The sequence below is a fragment of the Strongylocentrotus purpuratus genome, unplaced genomic scaffold (assembly GCF_000002235.5).
Source record: "Strongylocentrotus purpuratus isolate Spur 01 unplaced genomic scaffold, Spur_5.0 spur5_contig_822, whole genome shotgun sequence".
NCBI lineage: Eukaryota > Metazoa > Echinodermata > Echinoidea > Camarodonta > Strongylocentrotidae > Strongylocentrotus > Strongylocentrotus purpuratus.
In genome coordinates, this window is record NW_022145527.1 from 627,595 (window position 1) to 651,645 (window position 24,051).

General features: G+C 39.3%; 1 protein-coding gene across 4 annotated transcripts in view; it reads right to left on the minus strand.

Annotated features, from left to right (window-relative positions):
* The window catches only part of LOC105438712 (GRB10-interacting GYF protein 2), a 34,323-nt gene extending 12,190 nt beyond the window's left edge, over window positions 1–22,133 (minus strand). For 3 of the 4 annotated variants that reach the window (XM_030981812.1, XM_030981808.1, XM_030981824.1), the window contains exons 1-16: window positions 22,009–22,132; window positions 18,628–18,894; window positions 16,409–16,514; window positions 15,654–15,765; window positions 14,327–14,595; window positions 12,881–13,167; window positions 11,231–11,965; window positions 10,267–10,399; window positions 9,412–9,584; window positions 8,478–8,812; window positions 6,898–7,244; window positions 6,083–6,141; window positions 4,991–5,133; window positions 2,954–3,065; window positions 1,988–2,163; window positions 999–1,134 (exon numbers count right to left, since the gene is read on the minus strand). In XM_030981812.1, the coding sequence (XP_030837672.1) occupies window positions 999–1,134; window positions 1,988–2,163; window positions 2,954–3,065; window positions 4,991–5,133; window positions 6,083–6,141; window positions 6,898–7,244; window positions 8,478–8,812; window positions 9,412–9,584; window positions 10,267–10,399; window positions 11,231–11,965; window positions 12,881–13,167; window positions 14,327–14,595; window positions 15,654–15,765; window positions 16,409–16,514; window positions 18,628–18,870 (3,366 nt within the window). In that variant the 5' untranslated portion in view covers window positions 18,871–18,894; window positions 22,009–22,132. Of the gene's footprint in view, window positions 1–998; window positions 1,135–1,987; window positions 2,164–2,953; window positions 3,066–4,990; window positions 5,134–6,082; window positions 6,142–6,897; window positions 7,245–8,477; window positions 8,813–9,411; window positions 9,585–10,266; window positions 10,400–11,230; window positions 11,966–12,880; window positions 13,168–14,326; window positions 14,596–15,653; window positions 15,766–16,408; window positions 16,515–18,627; window positions 18,895–22,008 lie in introns of all 4 variants that reach the window. The other variant, XM_030981821.1, reaches the window with a different exon arrangement.
* Between the last annotated feature and the right edge of the window lie 1,918 nt (window positions 22,134–24,051).

The window sequence follows — 24,051 nt, forward strand, 5'->3', positions numbered from 1 at the left end:
AAGCTAACAGATGGCCATCATGCAAGTTTTAGTTCAACTACATATCGGGTGATTTATAAAAATACAAATAAAACAACCTCTATAGCATCTGGGATATGCGAGAGATTCGCCGGAAAAATAACGATGTTTTAATGCCGTCACAATATGAACCAACCCTGCCCAAGCAGACGACACCCCATAAAGAATGAACATAATTGCAATGCTTTTATTTCTCAAATTATAATGAGTTTAGTGTATAAAAAATGTGATGGAATTTTACACCATTCAAAAAGGGATATGACCCCCATTCTGAAAACTAAATTCTTTTGTTTGTAAATACACAGGATAGGGGTTAATGAACAATCAAAGAAACCACACTTTCAAATTAAAAAACCTCCGGAATGATAGCATGGACGTCATTTGTTCCCTCTTGAAACGCCGAACATGCCGCGGTTTATGCAGCTGAAAATACAATGGCGTCCTATTTTGTTTACAAGCGACAGATTCCTTTTTCTTCTTTTTTCCTTGCATTTTTCATCCAAATAATACCATGCACGGGGTTTAGAGTGAGGCAATAGATTAAACATTTCACCTGAGGGTATTGAAGTAAGAGAAATAACTGAAGAAAAGATGACAAAACAGGCAGTGAAATTGTGTGAGATGTCATGGGACATCGTCTGCTTGTGCACATCATGTTCAACATGTGACGTCATATCTCAGCAGCGACCAGAGAGCTTTTCAGGTGCTATGTCGGGGCTGTATCTAAGCGTTTTGTAATTGTTAATAATCATTACTTTGAATGTTGTCTTAGCATTGGCTTTTGATAACCTTGGCCAATCAAAGTGTCACCTTTGCAATAATGACATTAAAGTTAGTTTTTTAAATTAATGAATTTTCTCTTTAAAATGTATGTCTAATTTAACAAAGTGCGAAGCCTCTCAAGACAGTTTCCATAGGAATTTCATGTCAGATGCAAAATAAAAATAATGATCTTGGTTCAACTTGTAAAAATTACTTACAGCGGGTGGTTGGGGTTGCTGCTGTTGTTGTTGCTGCTGCTGTTGTTGTTGAGCCTGTTGTTGTGCTTGTTGCTGGGCCTGTTGCTGCTGCTGCAACCTCTGCAAGGTTTCTTGCTGACGTTGTATCTCTTGTTGCCTGAAAATGAATAAGAATTTCAAAAGTCATCCTAACAGTTCCTGAGGCTGTTTTTGTTGTAGTATTTCAAAGGTCTAACAGCATGTTTTGATCCGTTCAACAGATAATCTTCATAGTATATTATACAGAAATCCTGACAAAATTATATTCCCAATAGATAAGTACCATTGTGGATACTTTAAGGCTTGTGTCCCATTTCAAAGTTCACAAAAGTTGCATATCGTTCTCCTTATCCAAACATTCCTACTGAACAATAGAATATACCCAGATACAATGGGTCCTAACCCTTGCTAACATTAAAAAAGAGGGTATTGCACCATCTTGCGCAAAGTGATGGCGCAATATCATTTGAATCAATTTATTTTTATGGCTGCCATTAACAGTCCTAGGGGGTGTTTCACTAAACTAAGATCAACTTTAAGTTGGACTTAAATATGGCAGGCTAATCATGCCACTGGTTGCTCTCAACCATTAGGATTTTTAGATAATATTTTTTCCTTCAATAATGAATCGTCGTCAGTATCATCATCATCAGCAACATCATCAGCAACATCATCAGCAACATCATCATCATCATCATCAGCTTCAGCAACATCATCAGCAACATCATCATCATCATCATCAGCTTCAGCAACATCATCTCCATCATCATCATCCTCATCCTCATCATCATCCTCATCCTCATCATCATCCTCATCATCATCCTCATCCTCATCCTCATCCTCATCCTCATCCTCATCCTCATCCTCATCCTCATCCTCATCCTCATCCTCATCCTCATCCTCATCCTCATCCTCATCATTATTATTATTACTATTACATCTTTGAAAAAATGAGGGCCCAAGAAGCTCACCTGAGCATGTCCTGTCTATGTCTGTCGGCCTGTTCCTTTTGTCTTTCTTCCGATTCTCTTCTAGCTCTCTCCTCCTGCTCCTCCCTGGCCTTCCTGGTCACATCCTCCAATCTAGCCGCCTCCTCCTGAGCTCTGCGTACCGACTCATCCTGCTTCCTCCTCAGCTCTTCAAGATGCTGGAAATAAAAGACAAGAAAAGTAATCACAAGATCGTTCGTTCATTCTAAGAATATCAAAGAGTACATCATCTAAATAGGAAGGTCCTTATTTAGCCAACTGATGGTCTCATCATCAAGCTCTCAAAGTCCAGAAGCACCGCGAGGGGATTTATAGATAGGACAAGCATCGATGACATGATCCATAGTTTGGATCTCTCCGCAGGCACTGTTTGGCAATGGATCGCAAGATAATTTCCCCTTAAAGAAAACGTGAGTAGTTAATTTACCTCGCTTAAAATGTTATCACTCAACTAACAGGAATTTAATACATAAAAATCTCTGCATTTAATTTCCCAGCAGTTTACTGGGTCATATCTGAACGAGCCTTTGGTTCGTCTTTCAACTCTTTATCCCTCCAATCCTCACCCCTCTATTTTCTCCCCCTCCCCCCCCCCCCCCCACGCCCTCCTCTCTATATACCTCCTCTCCCATTCTCCTATCCTTCTCCATCTCCCAACTCTCTCTGAGGGTTAACTTTCACCCTCCAGATTGATCTCAGATAGTACAGTGAAACCTGTTTATAAAGCCCACCCAAAAAAGACAAGAAAAGTGGCCTTTATAGGCAGGTGGTCTTTATGTACAGGTTCCTTTAGTACATGTTTCAATGCGAAACCATTTTCAAGGGAAATATAAAAAAAATGTGGTCTTTCTACACAGGTGGTCACTAAAGCAGGTTTGACTGTACATTCTTCCATCTCCTACAAAACTTTACAAAACTACTCTTTTCTTTTACTGTCCGTTTCCCCACCTGTTGCTCCAATCTTTTCTGTTGTTCATTCTTCTTTAGTTGTTGTTCTTCTAGCTGCTTTCTTTCTTCCGCTCTCCTTGCTTCTTCTTTCTTTCGGGCATCCTCCATTCTCCTGGGTTGAAATGAAAGTGATACAGAGAAACAACATGGTCAGTGAAGATGAGTTTAAACAAATTTCACATGCAGTTTAAAGGGAAAGTCCACCCCCAAAATAAGTTTGTTTCGATAGAGGCAGAATAATAAGAAAATCAGGTGAGTGAAAGTTTGAGCAAATTCTGAATGAAAATAAGAAAGTTATGAATTATTGAAGTTGTGATCAATCAAATACAAATTGGCAACTCTGTGACTTATTATACGAGCTCTCCTTCATTTGCTTTGTGCATAATATTCCATGAAATATTGTTTTCTTCGTTATTGATGACGGAATATATATTTGTTCCTTGCAGGGGGAGTATAGAAACATATTTGCAATTATTATATTTAGGGTGCATGTATGGTTGAAATTTTTCTTGAGGGAAAATGAAAATTTTAGATTTTTTTTTAGTACTGAGCAAATGGAAGTTGAGCTCGCATGATACGTCATAGAGTTGCCAATTTGTATTTGATTGATCACAACTTCAATAATTCATAACTTTCTTATTTTCATTCAGAATTTGCTCAAACTTTCACTCACCTGATTTTCTTATTATTCTGCCTCTATCGAAACAAACTTATTTTGGGGGTGGACTTTCCCTTTAAATGGTACCAGTCACCGAAAAACATTTCGCTCTAAATAGTTGGGGTGCCATGTTTGAAGTATTGGCTTCACACAGGTCAAATGCTACCTCTGTAAAATTCCAAATACACTGTCAATTAACAAAAACACAACTTACGAACAGTTTAGTCAACAAACCTGCATGTACGTACAAGGATTTGCAAAGAAAAGGATACATTCACCAGATGCAGTGATCCGCCTAAAAAAAAACACTATGGATTTTAGTGTAGTGTTTGTCACTTTTCTGTATCTTAGAACATACACCTAAATCAGAACATTAAAGCCTTGGGTGCACACAGCTACTATTTTAACCGATTTAGCATCTATCTCTCCAATAATCCAGTCCGGGGATTTATAATGTGCCTAATCAAAGGCACTGGTGATACTGAAAACACTTTCTGAATATCTGTTTATGTCGTGATTCACATGGGAAAGACGGATAGTGACATTCGAATGTATGCAGACCTGCCAACCTCTGGAGTTCAAAAACTGTATTCTTTAGTCCCAAAAGTTGTATTTTACTGACAAAAGTTGTATTCTTGAAAATAAACACGGATTGTTACGTGGATCAATGGCTCTTACAATTTCTAACTACAGGAAGATTTTTTTTTTATTGATCATTGGTTGAATATGCATGATTTCGTCATGACTGGTGTGTTCGATGAACCAATGAACATCCCCAAATTGCCGATGTGAGATGCTTGAAGGATACTTTACAGGACAGAATGGACATTTTGCCATTGAAAAGCACACACAAAATATTAATTTAAAAAAATAAATAAAAAAAAAAAAAAAAAAAATTTAAATCGTATTTTATTAAGGAAAATCGTACTGTCGTATTTGCTCCTAAAAATTGTACTAAATACGACTAAATCGTACTGGTTGGCAGGTCTGTGTATGCCATTCATTCAAATGTATAATCTTTGTCATTCATTTATATGTACAGAGTTTATCATTCATTTTAATACAGTTGAACCTGTCTACAGCGACCGCCCGAGGGAAACACACAAAGTGGTCTTTGTAGACAGGAGGTCTTTGTAGACGGGTTCCATTAGTACATGTTTCAATGAGAAACCATTTTCAAGGGAAACGAAAGAATGTGCTTGTTGTAGACAGGTGGTCTTTGTAGACAGGTGGTCACTAAAGCAGGTTTGACTGTACATTGATAGTTTTATATTGCCACAGTGAATTTTAGGAGTTGAACAGCATCAAATTTGAAACAGGCAACACTCTTCAAGGCCTCTCCCAAACCCCTGAAGCAGCAGAGAGACTTGTATTCTTACTTCAGATCCTCCATGTTAACCCCACGTTTCCGGAGGTCGTCCATTCTCCTCTCCTCCGCCCTCTGCTTCTCAACCTCCTCGTGCATTTCTTCAGTCTTCCTCTTCTCCTCCTCCACCTTCTGGCGCACCTGCTGTCGTCGCTCCTGGGGGTGGGGGAAAATAATTGGCAAGTTGATTTAAAGGTAAAGACCAGTTATGGTCATGCGATTGCATTGTGAAAGAAACGTTGTGGAATCGATCAGAAAAGGTTGATCATCTAGCATCTAGCATCTGCAAGGTTCTGGAATCATCAAAATGATAAGAAATTTGGCCCATTCTTCGTAAAGTTACAAGCACTATACACAGAAAGATGTATATGGGACTACCCTATATCTCTCACAGACCATGAGAGAAACAAATTTACCAAATATATGAATTAGTAGGCAGTTTCCCGGCAAATTTGTTATCATCATGTATTAGTCAAAACATATTCTTTCACATGATTGGTAATGAGAGCTTCCATTTCATTTTTTGAAATTGGGGCGTTTCCAATACTGGTCTTTACCTTTAAGATAATGTTGAATTCTGACCGATATAGATAGATGAACCATAGTATGTGAGCTATCCGATTCTTTTTATGTCAGTTTACTATAGAATACTATAGTTGGAATGACCACTGAACAGGATTGCTATTTAAATGCCCTTGTATTAGTAACTTTTAGAAAATTACAGTACAGTCAAACTCCCGTCTATAGTGACCGCCCAAGGAAAACAAACTTGTGCGGTGCAATTAACTCGCTGATAACACCAAAATTGTTTTGAATATTTAACGGTCATCAAAGCACCCACGATGCAAAGCTCACTTTATCACCGAAAATTCCCCCCCTCATATCTCCGTTTTTTGTCAGAGGAATAATGTAAAATGGTCATATCAAAGTATGTGTGAAAAATTGTATTAAATGATGATCTATTTCTCCTTTTATCAAACGTTTTATGTTCAGTTATTAAGGTGCTTCACATATGCATATGCATACATTTGGTTACATCACAAAAATGGCCTATAGAATCAGTCGGGCAAGCATTGAATAAGGCAGACATGTAAAGATCACATACCTCTTCCATCACTTCTCTGGCCATTGCTGGATCCCACACACCAATGTCCCAATCTGCTCCTTTCAAAGAAAAAATCAATACATCAAATTTGGGATTTGACGCTCACAGGCGCTAAGACACATATGTCGCCGCCAAGTTCTCAATCAGAGCCCCATTGCACAAAACTTACCATTGATGGTAACTTTGCCATCAATGGTAACTACCATGGAAACCTTGATTTTGATTGGCTGTTGAGCCCTGTTACCATGGTAGTTGCCATTGATGGCAAAGTTACCATCAATGGTAAGTATTATGCAACGGGGCCCTGAACCCCCATAGTTTCAAAGATTCAACAGGAGGCCTTTCTCACAGATTCGAATACAAAATCACTGCAGTCTCACTGTGAAGATAGTTATTGTGAAATCCTGTATCTAATACATTTTAGTGTATAAATAGGCCCATGGTCATAGATATTCATAGATAGCAGACAAAATATAATCCCGGCTCAACTAAATGAAAGTCTACTTAGCCACGTGTCAAAGTCTTCGTACCATATTACTTACTATAGTCCCATCAATGTTATTGTTAAATAATAAAGAAAGAGAAGAGTACCAACACATGATTAAATCATGATTCACATGTCCATCTTAAAGTTTTATTGGCTACAACAGGGCCCCGTCTTACAAAGACTTCAGATTGATCCACATCAATCGCAAGTCCTCCAATCAATCGCAAGTTTGCACTCTCCTATCTCTTATGTACATAGTTTTGATTGATATCAACTCTTTGTAAGACGGGGCCCAGAACTGGACAAGGCTTGAGTATGAAAGCTTTACTTTTCGTGGGGACAGAGTTCCAGACACCAATCTCAGGTCCTTCGATTTTATCCTTGGCAGCGGCTGCTGCAGCTGCTGCCGCCGCAACTGCAGCTGCAGCACTCGATCCGGACGGTGGCAGAACGCCTGCGACACTGGTGGCTGAGAGGCTGGTGGGGGTCTGATCAAGGGACACTCCGGCCGGCAGGGACAGGCCTCTCTGGCGTTGCATCTGTTGCTGATACTGCATGACTAGCTGATGCTGCTGCTGTAGGGTGCCCAGGTTGGTCCGCAGGACTTGCTGCTGGGCCAGCGTCAGGGTCTTGCCTCTCTGGATCAGCTCCTGGTAGATACGACTGGCTTGGACTCTGCATGGGAAAGAGCAGAGGGAGGAGGACAGGGAGGTTTAATTACAGTTGCTAATGGAAGTCTTTGTCTTCAGGACGAGCTACCAAACACTGGTTTCAAAGTGATTCTTCTAATTGTTAAAGGTAATACAAAGTTTTGGGAAATTTTGAAAATTGGGTGGATAGTGATTCTTTACAATTTTGATATATTTGGATGCCCCTGTGGATGTATTATAAGCACTAGAAAATTTAGCCTCTAAAACACTTCTGCTTTCGAGAAAAATTGAATATAAAATTTACCGGTGCTCCCGGTAAATTTTGATAAATTTCAAAAAGCGCCTACGGCCGTACAATGGTAGCTGCGGCCATGAAATTCTCAGAATATGTAGATGTGATATATAACTTCCAAACAAGAATAGCAAATTGGTCGATTTTAGTCAAGAAACATTGTTTTATAGCTTAATTAATATCTTGACCTTGAGAGGGAGCTATACAACAAAAAGAGTGTATTATTTACAATTTCATAACTCTAGACTTGATTTCAACCGCAAAACGATCACTGCATATTGTAGGGTCGCATATGCTTCCAATATGTTCATTTGAACCAAATTCATGACCCCATACCAAAACTTTGTAATACCTTTAAAGTTTCTTATCCTTCATCATTCAATAATCAATAAGAAACTTGCTTACATTTTTAAATGCATTCAAAAGGTATTTTTATTTCAAGGTCAATAAGTAAGGTATTTCAAGGTCAATAAGGGAGTTTACAGATACAATCTGCGCATGGGCAGATAAAGGTCATTTGTACCAAAATGGTAAAACCCACAGAGATGAATACTGGATATGCACTCATGAAAGTTATGTAACATTATTCATATATGCACCAATGGTACATTCTATGATACGCAGGTGGAAGTATTCTTTTCAAGAGGTCAAACAAAAGGTATTCATGAAGCGCATCTAGGATTTTGGCAGTTATTATTCTAAGATGCTCAAAGTGGAACTTCTCCATGTGTAAAAGATCTGTGGATATTTGGGGTCATTTGTACCATGTGCCATCTGTAAACTCCCTTATAAGTAAGGTATTTCAAGGTCAATTAGTCACATTTAATGCCATTATAACTTAGTATGATTACAATGAAATAGTGCCGGTATCCAAATTGTCCCACTGGCTATATATGCAGAGGAAAAGAAAAGAATGAATTGCTAGATTTTACTCAAAAGAGAGTGCCAAAGAATACAAGGCCTGACCTGATCAAAGCTTGCTGTTGATTCAAAAGTTGTTGGAAGACTTGTTGCTGTTGCTGTTGTTGTTGCATGAGCTGTTGCTGTTGCTGCTGCTGCATGATCTGATGCTGACTGAAGAGTTGTGCCATCTGAGTTGCGAGCTGCTGCTGAGCCAGCTGTTGTTGGGTTGCTGACTGTTGCTGCTGGGCGGCGGCTGGGCTGGCCGAGGGGGCCGCGTTGGCTGCAGCAGCCGCAGCCGCGATGGCAGCCGCGTTGGGGGTCGGGCTGACGGAAGGTCCACCTGGAGCCACGGCAGAAGGGGGTGCTATCGTAGGGTTACCAGTGGGAGTTGAAGGTTTCTGCAATGAACACGAGAACATCACATTGAAGCATGTCATTTACAATAATAGAATGCCACATAACTTATGCCGTCCACGCAGGCAAGGGGCCTCGTGATAGCTTCTGTGGTGATGGTATGCCAGGTATTTCTGTCTTCAGCCAGTCTTGATGCATCTGTCAGCAGTGTTATGGATGATAATGTGAGAACAAAAAACTTGGTCTACCAGATTCTTTACAATATATATTAAATGTACACTGTATGTATCACAAAAGTCAGGCTATGGCAGTTCCCTGTCTGTTCCATACGTTGACCAACACATGTAAAGAGTCAAAAAGGATTCCAATGATTTCTAGTTTTACTTACACTGTAGGTATGACAAAAGGAGGCAGAGGAAGTCCTGGGGGGCGTTTCACAAAGCCTTTTTTCAGTGACAAATAACAAAAATCAGTGACAAATCTGCTGATAACCAATCAGAAACAAGGATTTCAGTAGCTTATATCACAAGTTGTCATTTGTCACTGAAGACAAGTTTTGTGAAACGCCCCCCAGTTTGTTCCATTGGTCGACTTAGCCGATAAAGAGTTAAGCATTCTAATGATTTCTACACATTTCACTTACCGAGCTATGGTTAAGTGTAGGCTCTTGGGCCGGCAAGAATGGCACACGCCCCCATCTCTTGATGAGGATTCCCAGGGGTTCAAACTCTTCGTCAGCGCCTCGTTTGACCTGCAGCGTCATGGTGAAGTAGCCGGCGCTAAACCACTCCGCCATCTCAGATGAGGTGAATGGGCCTGGCATTATGAGAAGAAAATGAATCAAATTATTATTATTATTATTGTTATTATTATTATCATTTATTCGACCATAAAAAAAAGCACAAATACAATACAGCATGGCAAGAGACAAGTACATAATGAGAATGAACAAACACATGCAAAGAGATAAGGGAGCAGCAAGTGGGTCAGGGTGCACAAAAGTGAAGTTCATCACTGTTGCCCAGAGGCATGTGCCTCACGCATGCTACTCCCAGTAGGTCTACATAATCAAAAATTCTATGCATAGAATATTGATAAAGGGGAGAAGAAAAAATAAATTACTATAACAAAATAAGACGGATTAAAAATTGAATATCGAAAAGTTAATTAAAAATTTGATTTAACATTCTTGTAATGTCCGTCTTGAAGAACATCATAGCGGATAAGTCCCCTGAAGAGCATGCTCTTTCTAATACCCTCTTGTTCAAAATGTGATGTGAAAAACCTCAGATATTTGGACCAATATTTAGTGCCAAATGTATGTGTAGTCCCACATATCCACTTCTTAGGAAAGTGCATGTGATTCTCAGCCAGATTGGGCAAATTTCATTCACCCGACTACAAAGACCACTTATTGTGTTTTCTTCGGCGGTCGCTATAGACAGGTTTGACTGTACTTTTGATATAACAAAGCTGGTTGGAAGGAGACTGTAGTTACCTTGCACTTGTCCCTGAGGGTCCTTGTAGAACCATTTATGTGCATGCTCATGAGTGGGTGGCAGCTGAGGTGGGTTGATATTCACTTTCAGACCCCCGTCCATCGTCAGCTCGTTGCCAAGCTTGTCATCATCCTACAACAAAGCATACACTTTACATTGCTGCTGTACATGGTCTTACTGATCTGGGACCCGTTTCACAAAGCCTTTTTTCAATGACAGATGACAAAAATCAGTGACAAATCTGCTGATAACCAATCAGAAGCAAGGATTTCAGCAGCTTATAACAAAAACTGTCATTTGTCACTGATGACAAGTTTTGTGAAACACCCCCCTGAAGGTTGAGCAGTATCAAAAGCCGTTAGACTAGGTACACAACTTTTACTTCATAGCATGATCTGTTTGGTGTGTACGATTACTTGCGCACACAACATTAAAATGGGACGAAGACTTGTCCTTCTCTAGTAAATTCTATTTTCTGACGCACTCACCCATTAAAATTGCCTGTAACATTTTTATTTAAATTTGTTGTTTATATTGTACCTTTGGACAATTCAACACTGATGGAAGGATATGGCATAAGCCAATAGTGTTGCGTACAGAGATTTTCGCTTATGGCAGGCTCTGAGAAGTCTTCATGGGTATTTTTCATGATTACCCTTGGCACATGCACTACCAACTCATTGTCACATGTTGTTAAATTAGCAAATTTAAGAAAATAATGGTTTATACTGAACATCAATCATAAATAGTGATAATAATAATATTGAATATTTAGGAACGCTAAAAACAATAAGTACCATAGCGCTTACAAATACAAATATATGAGAAGAGAACAAAAATGTACAGTACAGGAAGTATATCACATAGATCATTGGGGAAAAAGGTGAGTTTTCAGGGATCTTTTGAAGGTGGCAAGACAGGTAATTTCCCTTATGGAAAGAGGGATGCTATTCCAATACAGACCTCTTCTGTAAGCTCAGCCATCAAGCTTTCAGCAGCTTTCTCAAGATGTTTGAGTTGATCTTCCTCATCCTCCTCCTCCTTGGCTGCTGCAGCCGCCGCAGCAGCAGCAGCAGCAGCGGCGGCCGCTACACCTTGTGCAGCTGCTCCTGTGGCTGTAGGTGATGGAGGCTCCACTTTCGAACCCAACCCGCTGGTCGTTGCAACAGCAGAGGCAACACTACTGGCAACAATCTCCTCAATGCTCTTCCTTGAGTCCACTTTCTTCATCACACCCTCGTCGCCCCCTTCCCCAGGCGCTCCTCCGATCACAACCCCCGGGAGCATCTCCACCCCCTGCCCCGCAAGTTTGTCTAGTTTGCCATCGGAGCCACCAGAGGAGGCTAACACCTGATTACTAATATTGCTTTTTGATTTGGTTCCTGCAAAGTTTGCACCTTTGGCATTGCTTAGTACACTGGTCTGCAATGTGTCCTCTTTTGCAGCAGTTGTGGAAGAAGTACTGTTGAAGTTGCGTAATTTATCTAATTTCTCCGCCAAGTCGCGAGAGTCTAAACTATACATCTCACTATTAACATGATCGGCACTTGTGTGTTTGGAAGAAGGTTTGCGCTCGTCAGAGTCTCTTTCTCTGAATTGCTTTTTATCATTTGGTTGATCAGTTTCATTGTTTTCATGTCGATGGTCCCCGCCCTCCAGTGCTCCGTCGCCCTCTAGTGGTTCTAGAAGCTCGTCGTCCTGAAACATGAATGCAATCAATCAGTTATCTGCGAAAACATTTGAAGTACACAAAGGATTTCTTTTCTTTATCAATCACACCTGATTACCCACTATGACATGACAAGGACATCTTGATATTAAAACCAATAGCGAGGGACTTACAATAAAATTAAACAATTAAAAATAGTCATTCAAAAAATCTCCAAGACAAAGTTTAGGGTCAGGGCCCTGTCATACAAAGAGTTGATATCAATCGCAACTATGTACATAAGAGATAGGGGACTGCAGGCTTGCGATTAATGGGAGGAGTTGCGATTAATTTGGATCAATCGCAACTCTTTGTAAGACGGGGCCCAGGGTAATGTATATCCCAAGGAGAAACAAAAATTTCTAACATTTATCTTTGAAAACAAATTACTTTCCTTGAAACAAAATGAAATACCTTATTTTTTCACATGTCCATAATTTGTCTTTGATAACAAAATTTTAGGGTTCAAATCCATCAGAATTCAGTTGATAGGTGGAAAAATCTAAATTTCTATCACAATTCCAAATACGTTTAAATACAGCCGTGGACAAATTTGACAGACCAAGAAAGGTTAGTGACAATGCTACTTTTGTAGCAAGAATTAAATAAAATATCATCCTATTTTCTTTTTTTCAAGAGAGTGAAGGGAAATATATTTTTATTGGTTTCATATCCAAAATAATTCATCTCTAAAATGAGCTTTGTCTAATAGTTTTATCGAGGGCTGCAGGTCATACACTCGACCTAGGTGAGGTAAATGGGTACCTGGTAGGAATTAACTCCTTGAAATGCTGGAGCGCTGTAATGGCAGCTAGGCTACAGCTGGGAAAATAATAAATGCGCCTCAGAATAGAATTTCTAGATAGACGGCACTATAGAAATGCCTATTATTATTATACCGTTACCTTGCCCGAGAAGAAAGCTCCAGTTGCATCGAATGTTCCAGGACCGTCACTCATTTTGAAGGTGTCATCTAATGACCATTCAGGTAACTCCTCATTCCAACCACCACCACGACCATGCCCGCCGCCACCACGGCCGCTATAACGCCGTTCTCGAGTACCACCTTCTCGAGTACCGCCTTCTCGAGAACCGCCGCTTACTTGCTCAAATTGATCGCGTTCACGGAGGTCGCCATCATTGAAAGACTGCCCTCTTTCTCTAGGGGTGTGCCAGTTGGAGCGGGGTTGACCTGCAAAGCAACAAAAATGTCATTTAGCGATAAAAACACACAATTTGGCATAAATAGTAGATCATTAATTTTACTTCACCAGAACAATCTCTATATTTCTTTTTGCTTTTGAGTAAATACATTACTGTCTACAAAGTGGGCAGAAGTAGGTGCACATGTCAAACAATTTGATGAGCAGAGATTCTTTTACATAATTTCAGCATCCATACTTAACTGGTGTGTTGTTGACATCGGTAATGAATGCTCTACAAAGAAACGGATATCAGATGTGTTGTGACTTGCACTATATGTGCCCATTATAGAAACCTTATTTCTTAATAGCAGTCTTTAAAGGCATCGTTTAACAATGTTAAATCTGAGAAGCACAGCCTTATGTGTTATCAGTGTCTATATAAGCACTGTAATTATTATTTATTATTATATGGTGTAATATTGAAGCCCTCAAAAAAATCACGCTTCAAAATGATCAAGAAGTGCCTCAAAAAAGTAAAACTATTTGAGTGACCGGTCTTACCATACTCGTTTTCCCCAATAGACCGTTAGGAAAACGCAAAATTTGGTTCGATTTCCAATCAGAAATATTTTCATAATCAGACAGGCGATCGGCTAGTAAAAGTCATGGGGTTCCTGACTGACGTAAAGGTTTATAATTATGATTGCAGCATGAGCTAAATCCAGGATTTTGTTTCAGAATCTGAGACAAAGTTACTGTATCCCTTTAAAGTTATTGTCTGAAGTCTTTCTGAGCAGTGCTGAACCTGATAGAATCATAACGTCTAGTACTCACATCAAGTCATTTGCTACTCTGTATTTCAGATCCTACAACAATCTTTAATTTCCAGATATTTTCTTAGATTCTTACACAATTACTGGTAGATTTTCTGAAAAATTATTAAAGGCTTTCATATGACTTTCGACAAGAGTTTCAAGTATTTAAAACAAAATTTACAGGTATTTTTTTAAACAGAGTTACAGGTAAATTTTACTAGATTTTCAGATGATTTTAAAAAAATTCTAATGATCTTTTCTAAACTTTCATATATACTTTTAATGCATTTTTTGATAATCCATAAAAACATTATCAGCTAATTCTTAAACATAATTTCAGACAAACGTTTAGATTATTTTTCAAAAGAGTTCCAGATAAACCACAGCTCACCTGTTGACATCCTCCAATTCTCATCGTGTGTAGACAATGACCGAAGCGGCGGTTGCTTAGAAACGGGCTGGCCCTGGCCTAGACGCCACCCTTCATCTTCCTCCTCTTTTCCGGGTGATGTCGATGGTTTGTCAGGTGCCCTAGGGGAGCGCCAGTTTTCGCTAGAACTGCCCCTATCACGGTCGATGACTTTCCTGGGGGAAGGGGGACCAGGGTCCTCAAAGTTGCTGCGAGGAGTCTCAGTCCGTATGACTCTTCCCTCACCAGGGCTATAACAAAAAAACGATGAGGCAGAATTTCTTTACATTTTTTCACACTCAATTCAATTCAATTCAAGGTTATTTCCACAATCTGATAAAAATACAAAACAATCAAAAGACAAACAAGAATACACCATAAATATAACGTAGCAGATAATGGTGGGATCGACAATAGGACTACAGGCCTGTCTGTGGTCAATCCCTTAAATATATACATCAAAGTCAAATTTAACAAAAACATGAACTAAGTAATTAACAATACAACAACAGCAACGACAATAACAAAACAAAACGGATGGGTAAAAGGAATGGGAGAGGACGGGAGAAGGCAAATAACATAAATTTAAAATATGATTTTTATATGTTCGTTTAAAAACTGGAAGACTTTTGGTACATTATAAAGGTATTCAAGAGATTATTCCACATGATCTCGAGATTGAAGACACAGAGTCTTATTTTTGGTAACCATTCCCTCTGCATGGATACTGAAAAAAGCCATTGAAAAGCCTGGAATGATTGTACTAGGAGCAAATGTAGGATCACCATTATTTCTTTGTTTCATACCCAAACCCAAATGAAAGTTCAAAGTTGTATTGCTTGAATGATGTGTGCCGCATTATCTGTTTGCCTGCCCCTCCCTTCTACTCGGGTACTCTAAAATAACTGGTCCTCGTTTCAAGAAACCAAAATAAGTACAAGTTCCCCGACGTTCTATTAAAACATGTGTTAATTGTAATACGTATCAATAGGATGTTGGCAAACTTGTACTTAAGACAGTTTTGTGAAGTAATATCCAGGAATTTGATTGAAGTGACCAACTACATGGACCATGGATATGCCACACCAGGCTACTACAGTCAAACCTGCTTTAGTGACAACCTGTCTACAAAGACCACCAGTCTACAACAATCACTTTTTTTGTTTCCCTTGAAATGGTTTCTCATTGAGACATGTGCTAAAGGAACCTGTCTACAAAGACCATTTTTTTTTCCCATGGGCGGTAGCTGTAGACAGGTTTGACTGTACATGGGCCATGGATATGCCACACCAAGCTACTAGATGCTTACCTCTCATCCCAGCTAACAGTTCTTGTGAACTCTCTCCTGCCAGGGCCAGGATAACTCAACCCATCGTCTTCAAAGCCTGTTACTCCTCGCTGGAAGTCACCGCGACCTCGACCTGTAAATCAACACACCGGTTATTCATCACACTCGCATCATGACACATGTACTGCCAAACCAGAAAATAATTGTGCAACATGCCACTGTTGCAAACCAACCGTCAGGGACAGTATTTTTACAACAGAAATAGAACAGCGATGACTGAATGCGGGTCATGCTTTTGCGGCATGAAACTTGTGACAATCCTGACTTCTCTCAAAAGTGATGAAAGTTTCATGAACCCAAATGTCCCTGTTCTACAGTACTTTGTAGAAGATGTAAAAATGTAAATTCTGTAGGTTTTTTACCATGATTTGTACGTCCCTTGAGAGACCAATGCCAGTAGATGGTGAGGGCAAATAGTGGCATGAACGGCCTGCCATTGTTAAGTCCAACTTAAATTCGATCTTAGTCTTTGTGAGCCCCCCCCCCCCCCCTCCCTGGTCTATTCTCTTCTACATTGATGTAAGAGATCTATGCCCAGTCGCACAAAACTTACCATTGATGGTAAATTTGCCATGGATGGTAACTACCATGAAAACCGTGATTTTGATTGGCCGTTGAGCCTTGTTGCCATGGTAGTTGCCATTGATGGCAAAGTTACCATCAATGGTAAGTAGTATGCAACAGGCCCAGAATTGTGTAGCAACAGATGAACTCACCTCTTCCTCTGACAGTGCCCCTCCCCCTGGCAGCAAGAGGAGGACCGCCTCCCCTGCCCCTCAGTCTCATCACCACTGTACTGTTCACACACTGAGATAAGTAGCGCTGCAAAGCACAAGAAAGAAGAAAAAAAACATGTATAATAGGTAATAGAGGGTGTATAAGGTTTAGTGGAGCAATCTATGTCCAAAAATTCAAAAAATCAAAATGTAGGCAGTTTAAACACCTTCCAGCAGTGTAAGAACTACAATTAAAGTCACCACCACTGTACTGTTCACACACTGAGATAAGTAGCGCTGCAAAGCACAAGAAAGAAGAAAACTAGATGGAACTTCGACTGCACGCAGTCGATAATGATGCCTCCGTCATAGAGCAAGTTTACAAACCAAAACAGAAGAAATTCAAAAATTCAAGTTTCATTGTAATCCATTAACAGGTTCTCAGAATATCGTGATTACAAGCAATTTCTCATATACATATATGACCCTTTGATCTTTGACCTCATGACCCTAAAATCTACTCAGTTCATTGGCTCTGCAAGATGTCCTGATTTAAATAGTAATCCATCTGTCAGTTCTAATGAGAATGCGTTCACAAGCTATTTTTGCATACATAATGAGCCCATGACATTTGACCTTTGACCTCATGACCCAACAATCTACTCAGTTCATTGACTCTGCAAGATACATATATGATCTAAGTTTGGCAGGAATCCATCAATCTGTTCTAATGAAAATGCGATCACAAGCTATTTTGCAGACATAATGAGCCGCATGACCTTTGACCTTGACCTCATGACCCCAAAATCTAATCAGTTCATCGGCTGATTCGGCTCTGCAAGTAACATACATGACCTAAGTTTGGCAGGAATCCATCAATCGGCTCTTGAGATAACGCGATCACGAGCTGTTTTTGCATATATAATGAGCCCTGTGACCTTTGACCTCGTGACCTCAAAATCTAATCAGTTCATCGGCTCTGCAAGATACATACATGATCAAAGTTTGGCAGGAATCCATCAATCGGTTCTTCAGATAACGCGATCACGAGAACGGGACGGACGGACGGACGAACGGACGTACGTACGGACGGACAACCCGAAAACATAATGCCTCCGGCTACTTCGTAACGGAGGCATAAAAACATGTACAATAGGTAATGGAGGGTGTATACAATAAGGTTTAGTGGCGCAATCTATGTCCAAAAATTCAAAATGTAGGCAGTTTAAACACCTTCCAGCAGTGTCAGAACTACAATTAAAGTCACCACCACTGTACTGTTCACGCACTGAGATAAGTAGCGCTGCAAAGCACAAGAAAGAGAGAAAAAAACATGTACAATAGGTAAAAGAGGGTGGATACAAGAAGGCTTAGTGGCGCAATCTATATTTAAAAAATACAACTAATCAAAATGTAGGCAGTTTAAACACCTTCCAGCAGTGTAAGAACTACAGATAAAGTGCCAAATTTTTTTGCATATCTAGATTACAATGTCAGTATCAAGGCTTTACAATAGGTTTTGAAAGTTAGAGGGACACAATAATCTAACAAAAAAAATTATGGGGTCAATGCATTTGCTTGCTTTAGTCAACTGATAGAGCAAACAGTGGACCACAACAGTCAATTTTCATAATAAGATGCATGTAATAATAATAATAGCCATATTGATATTGTACATGTATGTATCCATCCCAGGGGATGCTCAAGGCGCTTACAAAGTAGTAGTATTACTCTGGCTTTAGCCCATCTTCCCTTAAGGTGCTAAAAGCATTCAAGGAATAAATTCTTACCAGGTACCCATTTACTACACCCAGATGGATTAATGTCTTGCCCAAGAACCACAAACCATGTGATCCACAGTCTGGCGACGTATCCACTAGACCAGGACACCTCTATAAACGTTCAACATAAACCTACCGATCTGGCATTTAGTGGCAAGACATTGATCTACATTTGCCACACTCCACCCAGGTGAAGTAAATGGGACCGGTAGGAAGGAATTCCTTGAATGCTGTGAGCACAGAAATCGGTAGCCTAGCAGAGCTTGGGTAAATATTGGAGCGCTTAGGGCACCTTGCAGGATGGATTTTGCGCTATATAAATATCCAATATTATTAATATTATTATTATTATACTATATTGGATAACTTGTTTATTACAAGGTTCATTTAAATACTAAGCAAAATAAAAATTTAATTTTGAGTCCCCAGCTACCATACCTGTTCATCTTCTGTTAGCGGTGTTAGCGTCATCGGTGTTCGACATTCCTTCTGCAAGATGGAAGAGAATTCTTCCAGCTCCGGGGGAGCCTTGTCTGTTTTCCGGAACAGCGCTAACATCTCTTCTCGACCGTACCGATGCTCCGCCAGCTTGAACTGTGGAGACGGGGGCGGGGACGTTATCCCTGTCCCGCCAGAGAGGGCCCGTAGCCACTCCGGTCCAAAGTTCAGCATTTCAGACATTTTTGTGTATGGAGTCTCTATCGTCTGTAGGGTTGACATAAAGAAAGAGCGATTACATTCAATTATATGTTGGGTGACTGTAACTTAAATTGCACCAAATTTATTACTTGGGTTGAAAAATTGTTTGTATCAACCTATATGTCTGTTCAGCGCCAGAAAGGTATTAATTCTCTTTTAAATTACACAAGTTATTGCTCTCTTCAGTGCCAGAAAGGTATTAATTCTCTTTTGAATTACACAAGTTATTGCTCTCTTCAGCGCCAGAAAGGTATTAATTCTCTTTTGAATTACACAAGTTATTGCTCTCTCCAAACAGACGATACATGCTCAGACTGCTAAATTCCTCATTTGGTGGAGGACTGTACAAAATTTACAATGCTAAAGAAAATTCTTTCTGAAGATGTTTAGTGCTGACCCAAGCTACAGAAGCAGGATTCTTGTTTGTCTAAAATAATGTTAGGGTTCATGTATTGTCAATGGCATCTGGGAATCAGCCTATTTGGAATTTTGGATCACATTTACAACCTCCTTCCCAAAATCATTGAGGAAGTCCACCCTGATATCAAGTTGGTATTTACTAAAAACAGGAAAGTGAGAACAATAGATCAGAAAAATTTTGAGCAAAATCCCATAAAAAATAAGAAAGTTATTAATTTTTGAAGCTAGGTAGTAAATCATAAGTAAACTGGCAATGCCATGATGTATCTTGCAAGGTCCTCTCCCATTGATCTGTGCAGAAAAATCATAAATTTCTATTTTTTGAATGTTGATGAACGAATAGATTTGTTTTATGCAGGGGTTGTGTAAAAGCATTTGTGTAATGATCATATCTAAGGTGCAAGCAGCATGAACATGTACTGTATGATTAAATATTTTTTTTACAGAAAATGGACATTTCTGATTTCTTTTTTGTAGGTGTCTAGAGCGAATGGGACAAGCCCCTGAAAGATACATTACAAAGAAAGTTTTCAACTTTAAAACCCCAAAACTTTCTTCTGTTTTATCAGATTTTGTTCAAACTGTTTCCTTTTCTATTTCTCTAATTTTTCTGCTTCTACAACTAGCTTAATATCAGGGTGGATTTCCCCCTTAAAATCCCACTGCACTACTTATAGCTCCTTGAGCCCTCTATATAACAAACAATGCTTAATCGGTGATCATTGGCCCCTCATGGTCCCCTTTTTCTTATGTTAATTGAGAGTCGATTTGGTGAGGGAGTTCTAATCCCTCCTGGCCAAGCTAGTGCAGATAGGCTTTAAGACCACTTTTTCTTCACTGACAAAGTTTCACTTCCTTTGTTTCCACTTCAACTCGCTCTAAACAATTTTCTTGTTGAAATCATTAGCATCTTATCCATTATACACATTTTGTCAATCAGGAAGTTGATTTCTAATAAGACACTTAGAGAAAGATTGAAAAGCACCATCTTAGTCCATCTACATGTACCCCTACTCCGACCAAAAATATTTTATGATTGATGTTCAAATTGCATATATTTGTAATCTTTTAGAAATATTGTTATCCATAATAATTTCTCTTCTATGAAACTCTGGTCAATTTATCATTAAAAAATGTAAGTAAATGTAAGTTAAAGTTTAGAATTGCAAATTGGCATAACCAGAAAAGACAACTCACGACCCCGAGATACTACGTTCTCAAAAATATGATGTCGTATTGAAACTCAGAACTGATAATAGGTCATAAAACCAGAGCCTCACAACATGGCGACCGTGCACATGCCATAAACCATATTTCTCATAGCTCACTCCTATACTGTATACATGTCAAACCATTTTTAAAACATGACAGCGATTCTCTCCTTAACTAGATTAATAAAGACAAGAAATTGATTATAAATAGTCTATAACTATCGAAGTTGTGTAGTTTCAAGTCAAATAAGCATAACTGCAGGCATGTTGATTTTAACAACCTTCTGCTCCGCGATAAAAATACACAGGAGAGGTGAGCAATTTAGTACTGCTACTGGTAACAAAAAAATTCTTAAACATCCATCGTGACTTACATGTAATCACACTTATTCATACACCAAATCCTACAAAAAGAGCTCCCACAATCAGATAAGTGCTTTTCACACTGCTAGCAGTTCTGCTTAAAGGCTTTAATACAATAGTACATGTAGGTACATGTCTACCACGGATCCGGGCTACCTCGGACTCAGGGACAACTTTGCCCTAATGCAAATACGGGGCCTGAGTTGTCCCAGCATACCCTAACTTTAACCCTAACCCTGATGCTCAACTCTATCCTAACCCTCAAAAGTTTCACCAAAATTTCAATTATGCAGGGACAACTAGGCACGTATTCGCAACGGGTCCGAGTGAGCCAGACTCCATCTACGTTTAGCAGAACGTTGCAACACAATTACGCCCCTCTGCCAGCCACACAATGAATTGATGGCATTTTTTCAAGAAATGAAGATTTCCAACCCGTTTGTTTCCGTTTTATTAGGTCTTTTGTCTTTACCTTTTATATTTGTCTCTAACTTTTATATTTGTCTCTAAATATTATTATTGACCATCTTTGAAAAGTTACTATGTATGAAATATGCACACATCACCATTCACACACCCAAACTCGTAAGTTTCGTTCAGCAAATCTCTCTCTCTCTCTTTGAAAAAAGTCTGAACTTGTTTCAATATTTATTTGATCAAAAAAGCATTCTAAAACAGTGAGAGACTGAAACTCTCCAGAAACAGTATGATTGCAAAACAAAACGAAGACTAAATCTGTAATGATCAAAGCAATTCATATTCACTGAAGTGTTTTCTGGAAAATGTACTCAACTGGTATTAAAATTCTAATTGAAGCTACAAATCTCTACCGGTTCCGTCGTGACACTCGTTTACGCTGCGCGCTGTACGGAGACACGGCCTCTGCTCGGCACTGTAGAGCATGCATTGAATCGACCAAAAGGCCAAACCCCCGACTACAGTCACTTTGCGTGTGCGAGGCAATGCGCTACATATCAAGTAAATTTACATGTGTGCATGTGTTGCTGTGCGCTCGGTACCCGGTTGTTTTCCTCATTCCGAAGCTAAATTCATCATGATTTACATAATTAAGCATTGCATAAATAGCATGATTTGCAAACAGATTTTTCTGTCTAACATAACTCACGTTTGAATACCGAAGAGTGTTAGCGACGGCCTCAGAAACCGCAAAAACAACAGGTCAAGAGCTAAGATTTGCAGCGTAGATATCACCAACATTCAAGATGGCTACAGCAGTATTATGCTAATGTTGTGTCACGTGACCCTTATCCGGTGTGGCAGATATCGTTTCTTCGGGGCTGCTGGCCGCAAGCTAAAAAATCGCAAAGAAAGTTATTGAATGACACGGTTATCTTCTGTAGAAAGCTTAAAATCCCTCCAAAGTGTTGGGAGCCCCGATTTCGCCAAAAATTTGATGGAAGAATTACACTTAAATTGTATCATAATGTCATTTAAGACACTTCTGCAAAGATCCCCCCGCCCTCCCTCCCCCAAAAAAAATTGTTTCGAGACATATATTGATAAGAGAATACATAGTTTAGGTTTTCTGTTGTACGCAGAAAACCCAAATTTCGTATTCTTTCATTAATTTTCGACTTCAAACACATTCTTTTTTAAACCCTAGCACAAAATGTGTCTAAAATGACATCGTCTTTAGCGAGGGTTTTCAAATTTTCAAATTTTCGGGAGCAAAAAAAGAAAAAATAGTGCTCACTATATAACCCCCCCCCCCCCCCCCCCCCCCCCCCACTGAGCGAATTTTCGGCCGGTTGTTTCGCCGCTAAATATTTTCTCATGAATTGGACCCCCTCCCATGCTGGATCCGCCCCTATATGTTTCCAAGTTTTTATTTTTAGCAAAATATCAGATTGATTCAATTTTTGCGTAATATTCACCTGAAGATTGATTCTAAACAGAGATGAAAAAGGCACTTGTGAGAATGGAAATGAGGAACCTGTTGATTGAAAAGGGCACCTATCAGATTTTAATAGGGGCATTTATTATATGTTAAAAGGGGCATTTAGAAAAGTGGAAGAGGCTCATTTAAAACAAAAGGAAAGGGGGCATTATCCAAATGAAATATGGTACTTATTAGAAAGGAAAAGGGGCACGTGGCTAAATAAAAGGGGCACTTATCAGAGGTGAAATGTGGTATTTAAGAGAAAGGTAAGAGGTTCTTATTAAAAAGGAAAAGGGGCACGAGTCAAAGTAAACAAAAAAGTGTCAAAATATCAAAGGTGAAAAGTGGAATTTCTCGCACCTGAAAAGACGTACTCATCAGAGATGAAAAAAGAGGAAAAGGACAGTTATTAAAGAAAAAGGGGGCACCGTTGTACAAAGGAGCTTGTTGGGGTACCTGAAAAGTGGGGGAAAGTCCCTTACCCTTATCCAATGCCCAGGACGAAAATTACGAACGTCGACCGTTAAATTTAATTAGGGATAATCATTTGCATTCAATCATAATTTCTTAGCTACATTTGATTTGATTTGATTTGATATGGTTTATTGATTAAAAAACATTTAAATAGCAGCCAGAGGCTGAAACAAATTGAATTTTCAAAAGATACATTCAAAAGCATAACATATACATATAAATTGCGATTCACAATAAATAATCAAGGATATGATCAAAGAAAAGAAGAGAAACAAAAGAAGAGATTGACATGTTTTTCTACATGTATTTGTTCAAATCAGCATCTGGGGAATTAACACTTCAACAAGCTCTACCTCTGGTCAAGCGCGTAGCCATGATTTTATTTTAGGGGGGCGGTAGTGAGCATTGGGGGTGGGTGCAAGGAGGAATTTCCGCGCGAAGCGCGGAAGCTTTGACGTTTCATTAAATTATTAAAGAAAGAAGACGATTCGTTGTACCATTCTGGACTCTTAATCCTCGTCTAAATTCAGTTTCTGTTGACGTTTCATTAAATTATTAGAGAAAGAAGACGATTCGTTGTACCGTTCTCGACTCTTAATCCTGTTAGAATCAAGTTCCCCTTCTTCCGCGCATAGCGCGGAAGCTTTGACGTTTTATCAAATTATTAAAGAAAGAAGACGATTCGTTGTAACATTCTCGACTCTTAATCCTTGTCTGAATTCAGTTTTCCCCCTCCCGCGCGAAGCGCGGAAGCTTTGAAGTTTCATTAAATAATTAGAGAAAGAAGATGATTCG